General features: G+C 43.8%; 1 protein-coding gene across 4 annotated transcripts; it reads right to left on the bottom strand.

Annotated features, from left to right (window-relative positions):
- Window positions 1-3,814: 3,814 nt before the first annotated feature.
- LOC144720912 (D-serine dehydratase-like) lies at window positions 3,815-12,398 on the bottom strand. Of its 4 annotated transcripts, none has more exons than XM_078598065.1 (8): window positions 12,217-12,398; window positions 10,463-10,652; window positions 9,010-9,290; window positions 8,525-8,705; window positions 7,434-7,552; window positions 6,629-6,818; window positions 5,776-5,884; window positions 3,815-5,077 (listed from the first exon to the last, which is right to left on the bottom strand). In XM_078598065.1, the coding sequence occupies exons 1-8, from the start codon at window positions 12,353-12,355 to the stop codon at window positions 4,988-4,990; spliced, it is 1,299 nt and encodes a 432-aa protein (XP_078454191.1). In that variant the 5' UTR covers window positions 12,356-12,398; the 3' UTR covers window positions 3,815-4,987. The 4 variants fall into 4 exon arrangements, with proteins under 4 accessions (XP_078454191.1, XP_078454193.1, XP_078454192.1 ...); XM_078598067.1 differs by having other exon boundaries at window positions 10,463-10,630; window positions 12,217-12,318; XM_078598066.1 differs by lacking the exon at window positions 12,217-12,398 and adding an exon at window positions 11,689-11,829 and having other exon boundaries at window positions 10,463-10,630.
- Window positions 12,399-12,619: the final 221 nt, after the last annotated feature.

Genomic DNA, 12,619 nt, shown 5'->3' with positions numbered 1-12,619 from the left:
GCGCTACAAGAAAAAAAAGAGGGTTGTGTCAATTTAAAGCAAGCATAGGGATCTTCAGTTGAACACGGAGGCTTTCGCGACCAATATTATTCATAATCAACGTTTTGGGATCTGACACATTTAAATTATCTACTGCGTATGAGAGGCATGGTCACGTTAAACCGAAAATGACTTACGCACCTGATGTTTTGCAATCAACATTAAACGCCACTGGATTCCAAACAAGTAAAACATAAACTTTGCTTTTGAACTCGAATAATTATGGCGAGAGTTTTGAGACTTACATTGCACTTCATGCCAATGCCAGTTTCACAATATAGCCCGGAATAACGGTGAATTGAATGTGCGTTATGGAAATCAGGAGACTGTTAGCGTTTGGACGAGGGCCCTCGTGAGTGGCTTAGAGCATTGGCGCTCGCTCGCATCTCTTGCGCCGCATAAGCAGGGGCGGGATGAATGGTCGCTTAAAGCTCGGGACCCCCCCCCCCCCCCCCAATCTTTGTTCCGAACTCCGTGGACACAATGGAGACACAAGTTTGGTGGCGAGTCTCGCCGATGGAATTAACGCTATCGTGGATTTAGGTCGCTGGGATTTCAATTAGCGGGGAATTTAGGCTGCGCCGCTGGGAAAGTTTCAGAGCCTGCCCCCGTGAGCATAGCTTGGAAGTGTCAAGCCTCGCCAAATGTATGTTTTGGAGTAACTGTGGAAGTTCATGAACAATAATCTGTAACCGTTTCTATTTAACTAAAATAAGTGTGCTGCCAAGGAGCTCTTAATCCAAATCTCATGTCAGTTTTGTAAATGGGAGTTCGGCGCTTTTGTGAGCTCCCATTGACGTCTCGTCCTGCGCACGGGGGTTTGTAGAACCGTGCGCGCGTGAAAGGGAGCGCGATTATGAGTGCGTGTGCAGGCATGCGGGCGTGTGTACGAGCGCGTACACGAGGGGGCACGGGATGAATGGGCGAGTGTTCAAGCGAGTGTAGGTGAGAGGCATAGAGCGAGTTTGCGTGCAGCTCTGAATAATGCAATGCATGGGTGTGTGAACAGTTGTGAGAGCGGATGTCTAAATTCAACCGATGGTGGCATTACGGTATAGTCTGTGTGCGAGTGCATTGGAATAAAAAGACGTATACAGTGTGTGTGTGTAAACCTGTACATGGAAGTGTTCTCTTCCAACATCCGAAATGTCAGTGCTGCAGATGGAAAATTACGAGCACACATCAAAGAGAAAAGAATAGATGGTTAAAACTTTACAAAGGGACATTTTTTTTGTAAATGGCACGTGGAAACAAATGTCTCCCAACACCCGCCCCCATCAGAGGTGTGGCAGAAAAAAAACCAAGTGCGCTTCTGTACGAACACGTGTGTACTCGTGGAAGTGCGTGTATGTGTTTTTTTTATGTGCGGGGGTGTGCATGCGGTACGCAAGGGGGAGTGTGCATTTCATGCGCATGCAGACAGCATCTGTCAGCAGCCGAAAATTGTGCCCGAGTCACCAGATATCGAACCCTGGCTCCGAGCACGTCACGTTTATCACGACTGTCCAATTACAGCAGAATGTTTTTACTAATGTCCGTGATGTAAGTACGGGTGGATTTCATTCTTTCTTCCCATTGCAAGGATGTTAACCACTAAGAAGGAATCACGTCGAGAGTGAACCCAGTTGCACCGAGAGAAAATCCGTAATTGTCAGCGGACACTTTCAAGGTCAAAGAAACGGACACCTTATTGTTTTGTTTTCCTTAGAAAGAAAATAAACCTCCCAAGTAGAAAGAGAAAAGGGCCACCTGCTCCAAAGTATGCGGTCGGGAATGGTATGAACAAACACCTTAACGCCCGATGATCCCATTGCACATACGACGTTGCATTCGGAAGAGGAAAAAAACCCAACCCAGAGAACATTGTTTACAGGAGTTTTGAGTTGCAGACAGCTATTTTTCTTTTTTTAAACAGACGCGTTGTTTCCAGGATGGTGTAAGTGTTCCGAGCGAGGATTTTCAATCGCAGGAGCTTTGATTGCCCATCACCCCCTGCATTCTCTCGCGACTCGGTCATTTCTGGCAGCGAGGCCGAAAAGGGACCACCTGGCGTCGTGTAGCAGAGGAGGCTTGGGTTTCGGTCAAACTTGCCAGACAGAACACCTGTTTATTAGGCATTGTTCGGAAGCCAGTATGCTGTAATCTCACACAGGCTCGGTGACATTGTAAATCACGTGGCTGTACACACAATCTGATCAGCGTAAAGACTCGGGCTTCAGTTATAATGGCACTTGGATAATATTACATGTACCGCAGTGTTTTGTGTGTCGACGTTTAAGAACCTGGGGAGTGGTAGTGTCGTAGTTTGTGGACTCCTCGAGATATCGAGCGACCTTAAATTTACGACCACAGCCAACATGAGCGGTACATTTCTGAACCGGTGCAAAGCCTCCTGTAGGTCGACCTAACCTTAAAGCAGGACCTGGTGTTGTGTGTAAACTTTAGCAATGGTCAGACAGAGGTGGCTGTGATGGTCCTGACCACACCACCCCCATGTGTGCCGCATCGGCCTTAATAGGTGCTCACTCCCTGCACTTGCCCCAACAGCCTGCATAGCTCCACGGGGGGGAGGGGGGGGATCTTTTTTTGTTGTACATGGCAAACACGTGAACACACACAAACACAACGAACACAGAGTGAACAGCACGCCTAGCACCAAACGTCACGGAAAAAATGTGTCACCATCAATATGGCAGTGACAGCACATGGTAGACGTCGAGCAGCTGTTTCAGTAGCACACCAGAGATCGGTTAAACGATAGACTGCATATAATTTGATCCGTGGCATGTACATCGAGTGTGAGAATGTGCACAATTGTCTAGGTTCAGTGTGAATATGGGCAACCGGCTGTAATGAGCGCTGGTTTCTGAAAATAAGTATGGAAACAAAAAGGATGCATGCGCAATAACTATTTAACACTTTACAACATGCATTTGTCTTCGGAAGTATTTCATTAGCAGTATGAACGCCGCCGGCTAGCTGTCAGGGACAACAGTGCGTGCATATTTGCAAAGTTATTTTTACTTGGGTTTTGTGCCAGTTCTCAATAGGGTGAGTCTTAATAGCAAGTTTATACTGAAGTTTCCTATTGGATAATATTCAGGTAAGTTATGGTGTCCTTCTCCCCTCATGATTGATGGACAGAGGTTAAGTATACACGCTTTCGCCTGTATTTTTAGAGAGTTTTAGAGAGTTTCAGAGAGATGCTCAAATAGATGATCTGCGTAATGAAGGTCTAGCTGTAATGTTTTGTCCATGTGGCTCCATACTTAGCAAGATTTGCAACAATATATGCAGCTGACACAGAACCCAGGATGGGATGTCAACAACACATTCAAATTGGTTACGTTTAAATTGATGTCTGTCTGCCTCGTGTGAAATCCACACATGTCGCATGTATATTTAGCCGAAGCTGAATAGGTGGAAAGTGACCAACTGATATATCTTTGATATCTACAGTATCTTCAAGTGAGCGGATCAGATGTTTGTTCGGAATGCATGCTTCTGCAAGCATAGCGGAGTTTTTTTCCCCCCTTGTAGCCATGTGAAACAAACACCCTGGCTCATAGCTCATCCGTCATCGGCACTGTCTGTCACTCCGTGTGCATGACCCCCATCATCTCCATCGTCACAACCTGCCAAATTCCTAGCCCCAATTAATGTTTGCCAGCAACTGCCGCAGCCACCAATTTCTCTACAGTTGTCATCGATAACCGTCTGCATAACGCTTATCACTCATCGCATAAAGAACACACAAAAAACAAGACAGACAACATGCCTGTAATGCAAATTTATTTTAAAATTATACAAGCTAGGAATAATTGCAGTGTTCAGTATACTACCATGCATTCTTGCAGGCATTATTTAGTCCTAGAAACACATTCATTGAATATAGTAGCTTGTTAAAAAAAAAATTGAAACTCAAGTAAAGCATTTGTGGCGGCCTAGACTTTTAATTGAAAAAAAAGTTGCGGCAGGAAATCTATTAAACCACACGGCTGTTCAGCCCATGTAGGCAGCTTGTTAGCGGTGGCTCTCACGTCTTTGTTTTTATACCAGGACGGTTTGTGCTCTACACAGCGCGCGCGACCCTCGAGTGCCAAAGCTGTTTAAAACACTGGCTCAAAAGCGTGCACAACCACAGCCCAATTACTAACTCGAGGCATGTGCTCGATCTGGTGACATTTCTTTCAACAACAAAAAACAAGGCTTAAAGATGTTTTCAAGGTTAAGGGCAGTATAGACATATCTGTACATACTGACATAATTTTCATACGACCATGACCTTGCAATTTAAGTAGCACTTATAAATGTGCATTCAGTAGCTTAGGAGGACTGCAGCGGTGGTAAGTGGTTTAGCGGCTAAGGATAATATTCCTATGATGGTAGGTACCCACCTGAATATTTGGCAGGAAACCATTGAAATGTATAGGCTAATGATAAGGTATATGAATTCCAATACTGGCTACTATATTTGTTATTAGCTACATTTCCACTCTCATCTTCCTTTCCACAGAAATAAGCAACATCAAAACGTATACATTTTCCAAAATAAGAACTTTCGTTTTAGTCAGTGTGCATTACCTTCTATGACATACAGATGAGAAGAATGGATGACATTTCACTTACAGACAGAAATAGGAACTCGTGGATCAGTGAACATACGCCAGTTAAAGACATCTTATTGACTGCTATAAAAAGATGAGCTTGAGCAGGACACGTCGCTAGAAGTGATTATTGCTGGTGATCGAGGCTAACGACGAAATGGCAACGGAGAAAGTCAAAGAATGATGGAGTGATTACATTAGATGATTTGCAGATGCTAGATGGATTGTTGCAAGACAGGACTGAGGGATGGAGATAGCTTTCAGAGGCCTTAATATAGCAGTGTATTGATAATGCCTGATTGATGATGATCATGAAATCCGACCAGTCCCAAGGCATTGCTCTACCATCCCCTGCATGGGGTCCACGTCTCCAGCACGGTGTCTCCATCATGTACGTGATACACGGAGTGCATAGCAGCCGCGGCACAGGACTGCATTGCACACACACCACACGCAACACATCATTCATGAGGCAGAAAATCAATTTGTAATACCTTGTTGAGCAGTGCAATCCTTTGTGTTAGAGAACAGGCCACAGAGGCAGATATCACAGAGCTACCTGTGAGATCCCTTCAAGTGACCTCCGGGTCACACAGTAGGTGGCAGCACTTGCTCACCCACGCCGTCAATGAGTAATATACGTCACACGACAGTCTGAACCGGTATTTAATGTAATGCTCAGAGCCGGAATTTAGCCAAATAAAGTTAAGAGCCAAATGTTATGTCATGGATATTTATTCAGTCATCGGTGACCAGGCTGAATGTTTTCCAACTGTTATTTTAATTATGCTATTGTGTCACAAAGTATTCATTCAGAACTCTTGCTGAGCAATACGTTAGAGAACTTCCACAGGAGGATATTTCATAGACTACTTCTGACATCCCTTCAATTGACCTGTTTATAACTTCGGACTACGGGGAAAGTACGCCCCACACTGGCTGAGTGAAGTGCTGCAGAGAAATGTTTGTTGCACGGCAACAAACCAACAGTCTTAATCAGGGGTGTTTGCTACATTCATTAGACACTATATATTATATTTTATCATACACCAAATTCATATTGGTCCTATATGTTGACATTCATTCCATAGCCTAGTTCAGTTACCGTCTTGTCCACATGTTGTCTTACATGGTAAGGAATGAGGAACAACGCTGTCCCAAGTGGAAATTTCTCAAAGTCCATCTCTTGACCTTCCGAGGCTTCAATGAGGCCATGCTCTTGGCTCATCTCCACTAGTCTGGCGATACACACAACAACAAGAGAATCAGCTAGAGAAGTTAAATCACTGGCTTAGTGTAGATACTGTTTTTTATTGCATAGATTGAGATACCTAGAATTTACTTCCCTTTGTTCTTGCCTATCAATTTATCGTGTTTATGTCAAGTATTGACAAAAATAAGTTCGTTATAACTATCACATATGCATCATAAAGATGGACATTGACAAGTGGATGAAAAGTTGAAAAAGACTCAAAGAAGCAGGAGAAGTATATTATTGGAATTACACTGACAGACAGAAATAGGAACATGTGGAATAGAAAACATGCACATTAGAAACAGAATATTGACAGTTAAGAAAAGTAAGTGGGCTTCGACAGAAGACATTGCTAAAAGAGACATTGTTGTCTTTGACCACCGGCTATCAGATGATATCAGACGACAGCTGGTGGTGAAAACTAACAACGGAGTGGCATTCAAAGGAGGGATTTGATGCAATGCAAAAATGTGACAGCAATGGCTTGGGGAGAGCTTCATCCAACAGTGGCTTGATCATGGCTGATGATGCTTGACAAAAAATGTGAACAAAACCGTTGTGTTCCAAATATTATATACGTTACTGCTGTTGAAAAATAATGCACTCATAATCCAGTGTAAAGTCTCCCATGAGCACAACAGATGGTGATGTGTATTGCAGAAAAAGGGGGAATGCGTATTTGTCAAGCAAACTGCAGTCAGAGATCAGGATACAGGGATATTGGCACCGGATCTCGGGATGGTCCTGGATCACGGCATAGCCGGACGGCAGCCGGCCGTGTCCGTGGAGACTGATGGCCGTCCACCCGCAGTCCACCAAGAGCCGCCCCCTGTGGCGGATGTGAGTGACGACCCGCGTAAGCACGCGCACAGCGATGTCCTCCGCGCGGCATGAGCCAAGGTGCAACTGCTGCACATCTGTGGGTCACGTTCATGCATGCACACATCACATCACATGCACTGCATCTGTCCTCAAAAGTGTCAGCAAAGAGTACTTATTTACATACAGGTTTATTTATGAATAATACTGCCCTAAAACATTTAAAATGTATATATACTCTGTATGTTTTTTAAATCTTCTTTTAAGGCAGTGTTATTGACAAATGAGTTCCGAGTTTTTGTTAATGCTGCTTATTTCCATACATAAACGAAAGAGGAACACGGTGGATTCGAGAACACATGCGGGGTAATCACAGAATTAAAACTGTTTAGAAAGATAAGTCGGCTTAGGTAGGACATATCACTAGAAGGGATGGCGACCAAGAATAATGACAGAGTGGCAGCCAAAGGAACATGTCCAAGAGTCCTTCATCGTGGAAAAGGGAAAGGTGAAATCGGCTCACGTGCAGGCATTAGATGGATTATCACATCTCAGGTCTGTGGGCATTAGCGACTACTTTTCTTAGGAAGGCATTTATCCAGCAATGGAGTGATCATGGATGATGATGATGACGACGACGATGATGATGCCTGTTGTTCGGTGAATAATGGCTTTACGCTCATGTATGTGTTGTTTTGGGGTGGAAGCCTCACCGTAGAAGAAGTAGTTGCCTGGGTGCACCTCAGAGAGGGCGCCCATTCGGGGGACTGGCAGGCTGCAGGAAGGCGTGGAGCCAATGCTGGAGCGAGAGGCCACCCCAACTTCAGCCAGTCTGTGAAGTGGCAGGTAGAGCACATACATCAGGGGTGGGGTGCCTACAGCTTAAAAGCCAAATACAACCCGCATATTTATTTAAAACTGCCAAGAGCCACCTGAGGTTTTTTTTTAAAATGACCCACAAATTATTATTTATCCATCACTGCATCTTAGCCTCCTTAAATGGCTACTAGACGTCATTATTCTCATTATTGCAAGGGCCTTATTGTACTCCGTCGATAGGGACACTACTTTTCGAGTTAATATTGATCATGTAAACGTGTGTGAATGTGTGGCCCATCAATTGTATTTGCAAGTCCTATTCAGTCCTCGGTAAGAAAAAGGATGCCCACCCCTGACAGACATGGAAGTGGAAGTACAGATTCACGTACAGCACTTAAAGCATTCAAGTACAGCACTTATAAACACAATCCTTCCTGTAGTCAGCCAAATCTATCCATCAGGAGGGATGTAACACTTGCATTCCATTATGTTCATATTAAAAAAAAAATGTTTTATAAACTGTGGTGTCCAGGGTAAAAGAATTTGACATTTACAATCCAGGCTAATTCATAGCTATTACAAACTGTTCTGCTCAGTCTCTCCTCACATTTCAGTTGTAGGCCAAACCAGCCTTGTCCAAATGACTGAATGCAAGGCGCCACTACCTGGTGTTTGCTATCTCATATCATGAGCAAAGTTACGTAATACAATATACACAGCCTTTCGCTAATTCGTTTTTTTGACAATGGATGTAATTTCATATTTTAATCCTATGATTTACGTACGTGTAGGTACTCAACAGGCAAGTTGTCAGTATTAAACCCTCTGTGCAAAAGCTGTCGCAATACCACACCACAATCCGTACCCCCTCTGGATGAAAATCTCAATACCACACGACAATCCGTACCCCCTCTTGGTGAAAGCCTCGCACTTTTATCCCCATTTGAGAGCAACCAAAAGACAGTGACATGTGGCAAACACCCACCGGGAGCAAAAAGCAAGGATTTTCTCAGTCGTGTTTTCAGCGACTGCCTGGATCTCTGCCACGCTGTGGCAATGGTACGTGTTCCCACAGTGGGCGTAAATGCCATCCAGCTTCATGCCCGCACTGCGACCAATCTTCAGCGCCAAATCGAGGGCTTCAGGTTGGTCCACAAACACCCCAGCTGGATGGTGCACATGTACAGTCACCCGTTACTCACTGCTAGTCACAGTGCGCACTGATTCTCAGTGAGAGCAACAATACATAAAAAAGATGATTTTTGGACAAAAAAAAGGCAAAATCATGACCATTTTTTTTTTATACATGTAGTATGGTGATGTCATCGACATGCAAAGCATTATGTGAGGATCGCGCCAATAGCCGCAATTGTGCTTCTGCTATCTACAAATCACCTTTTGCATGTATTATTACTCTTTTCTGTCTGATGAGTGTCTCACTGTTTTGCGAATGCTAGCTTTGGCACATACCCCTTCCGTTGTTACAGTCGACTTTGAGCCAGATATGCCAGACCTTGCCTTTTGCGAGTGTGCGAGCGGCAAGTCTGGGCAAGGTGTCAAACTCAGACACCAGTACACTGAAGGCCTCCAGTCTCTCAGTCAGGATGGCACACTGCTCCACTTTGTCTGCGCTCAAAGGGAAGGCGTACAGGATATCATCGAAGCCGCCATCCGCAAAAAACCGTGCTTCCGCCAAAGTAGAAACAACAATGCAGCGTCGTGTGCCTCCGGTCATGATCACTCCACCCTCCCTGGTTGGGAACACAAAGGACATGACAATGAGCACGAACAGAGAATGTGTCATTGGCAGTGCTCAACACTTTAGTGACCTTTCCTTTTATGGAAATGAAATATGATTAAGCTCATGGTGAAACAATTAAATCCAGCAGCACAACACAGGGATCTTGTTTGAATTATTTTTGTGGCTTACAAGTCAAATATGTGCTTATATTATTAAACACAACGAATAATCATAATCAACGATTTTTGGGTTTAGATCGCGTTATTTATAAATGTGTCGTAACCCTCCACCACCCGACACGGCCAATCAGTAAAAAAAAAGTGTCACGTTGACAAAAGACAAATAGTTCACTGCTTTAGCCCACCGGTGTGTTGAAGCGTGAAACCACAACATTTACAATTTGAGTACGACGTTTCGCTGGTAATTGCATCCAGCATCATCGGGCAATTCGCCAGAATGGTGAGGCTCTGCTGTGTCTCCCGTTCTTATATAGAGCAGCAGCAGGGTGACGTCATCATTAACTCATAGCCTTATTACTAATCAAGTATATAATTACAATAACCCCCCCCTCAAATCTTTGCACCTGATGAGTTAATGAGTTAATGATAACGTCACCCTGCTGCTGCTCTATATAAGAACGGGAGACACAGCAGAGCCTCACCATTCTGGCGAATTGCCCGATGATGCTGGATGCAATTACCAGCGAAACGTCGTACTCAAATTGTAAATGTTGTGGTTTCACGCTTCAACACACCGGTGGGCTAAAGCAGTGAACTATTTGTCTTTTGTCAACGTGACACTTTTTTTTTTACTGATTGGCCGTGTCGGGTGGTGGAGGGTTACGACACATTTATAAATAACGCGATCTAAACCCAAAAATCGTTGATTATGAACAATATTGGTCGCGAAAGCCTACGTGTTAAACTGACAACGAATAATACATGTTCAATTAATAACAACAATTTGAGTTTGATTTTCATGGTGGCCATTAATTTATCAGAAACGGGAGCAAAATATTGTTCAGTATTACATATATTAGGCAGCACAGCACGGTGTCAGTATTATTCTAATTTATAAACTCTTCCCGTGCAGAAATAGAATGAAGCAGTATGTAAAAGGAGAGTCCGACTGTCATCCCAGGCCTAGACGTGCCGCCGCAGTAGAGGGGCCACAGCCACTCACAGAGTCTTGTGGGTTTTCATGTGGGGGCGCAGGGTCACCCTCAGCTGCCGGAAGCGCTCCAACATGCGGTCCGCGTTCCTCTGCGCCGTGGGCAGGTTCACCAGGAAGGCCGGTGAGGGCAGCTCGCTCACCAGCCTCGACTCAGCCATCTTCTCAATGAAGCTTAGCCTATCGTCGGAAAGATTAACTGCTGCATTCACATTAATGTTATCGTTGTTTTCTTAAATAGTGCCTCATGGAAATGTTCATTTGACTGATCTACCAATTAAATAGATAAACAGGTCACACTTGAAAAAGAGTTTTACAACTCAATGGGCTTTACTTGGGAAATAAACGTATGATTCTGAACTTTTGATATAACATACAAAGGTGTGCTCACAAACAGCAGCAAGGCATGTCCATCATGCCTTGCATTACCATGTGACCATCACAATCATGTTAATTTTGTTTAACCAGGGGAAAACTCAAGAGACCTGGATGAGTCTAATTTGCCAGATTGGACTAGGTCACCAAAATGGCAAAATCAATACAAAAATGAAAACAGTGGACTCTTTATTATCCGTGATAATGACGGGGAGGATGGCCGCGGATCATTAAAAATCGCGGAAAATCCAAAAATATCCATTTTCCGCTGATCTCGATACCAAAACCCACATTCACCCATACTGAAGAGTCCGCCCACTAAGTGGATAGCAGAGCCACCGCCAACCTAAATCAATCCAACTCTGCCCACTATTGTAACAAATATGCAACTACTGTACTGTAGAGACGATCACGTGGATTTCGGATTAACCAGAGCACATATTTGTTCGGTTTAAGCAGGTGACTTTAAATAAACATTTCCACGAATAACAATGTATAACAGTTTTTATATTATTGATTTGGGCTTAAGGGTTAATCCATTAGTTATTACATTATGTCAAGATCTCAGGTGTGCGGTTAATCCGCAAATCGGATAAACCGCGCACGTGGAGAATTGAGTCTATTTTACAGCAATGAAGAAAAAAGCAATCGGAGCAAAAACAATTGTGTCACATGGGAAATCGAAAATATTGCACGTGAAATGCTCTCGACCTTACGTATGTCTGTCCTATTTCCAGAATTCACATATTTCCGGTTGTGGTGGGGTTTTTTTTAAATCACCATTTAACAAGAGGTAAGTGTTTGTGCTGAACAACCTACAACTCTAAAAGTGCGTGTCAACATCGCAGCGTACAACTCTTTACCGCAGCATGTGATGCGCATTTTCGTGAAAACCCAAATTGTTGAGCATGGGAGGCCCCCTTTCTGAGAAGTGAGAAGTTGTGACGTTGCCAGCAGCTCTTTAAAAAACCCTCCAACTTCCTCCTCCTCAAGCTTGCTGCTGCTGCGGTGTGCATTTCACTTCCATATTCAGCGGTGGCGATGGATAAAAAAAAACACTTCACCGCTGCAGTCTGGTTGTGCAATTAGTATAGTACTGTAGAGAAGTACAGCAACACTACGTATGTTACTATATGTCGAACTTCTTTCGCACCGTACGCAGCCAACCGTGCTAATCGGAGGTGCTCGGGGGAAAGACAACAAACTAAACACATACAAACACGAAGATAAAGTACGTTCTTAGTAGAGTAACATTGCAGAAACGTGCAGCAGTAACGTGTCAATACCGTGTACTCGAACCGCAGCACCAGTAACCGCTGGTGCTCATACTCTAGCTGGGAATTCTGCAATTAAACGATTTTAATTAGTTAATCGAGTGCTTGATTGTTTACCTTTCCGCAGCAGCTCAGGCCTAGTTGCAGGCTGCTGATGCTGCATGGACCTGTGGTTATAGCTCCCCCTGCTTGAAAATTTGCGATTAATTTGGCTCCAATGTCCAACAATGACTAACCCATTACACTGAGCCTGCATGAGAAACTGAAGAGGTCAGCAAAGTGAATGGCAGCCAACCCAAGCCAAGAGAAACTGAATTAGACCAACTTAGAACAAAAAGTGTCTAACAAAAAGATTGGAGCAGCACAAATCTTACTGAGCAAAAACTCGGAAAAACTCCAGAATTGAGCCCAAATAATGAAGGGCATTTCAACTGGGTAATATAGCAATACTCTTAGGTTTTTTCGGTAAAGTCACGTGATTTATAATTTATACTTTTATTTCTATTATTATTTCTACTTT

Source organism: Lampetra planeri, chromosome 10 (assembly GCF_965212315.1).
Source record: "Lampetra planeri chromosome 10, kcLamPlan1.2.h2, whole genome shotgun sequence".
Lineage (NCBI taxonomy): Eukaryota > Metazoa > Chordata > Hyperoartia > Petromyzontiformes > Petromyzontidae > Lampetra > Lampetra planeri.
Note: the sequence above shows the minus strand (reverse complement) of the source record. Positions and strands in the feature narration are given on the sequence as shown.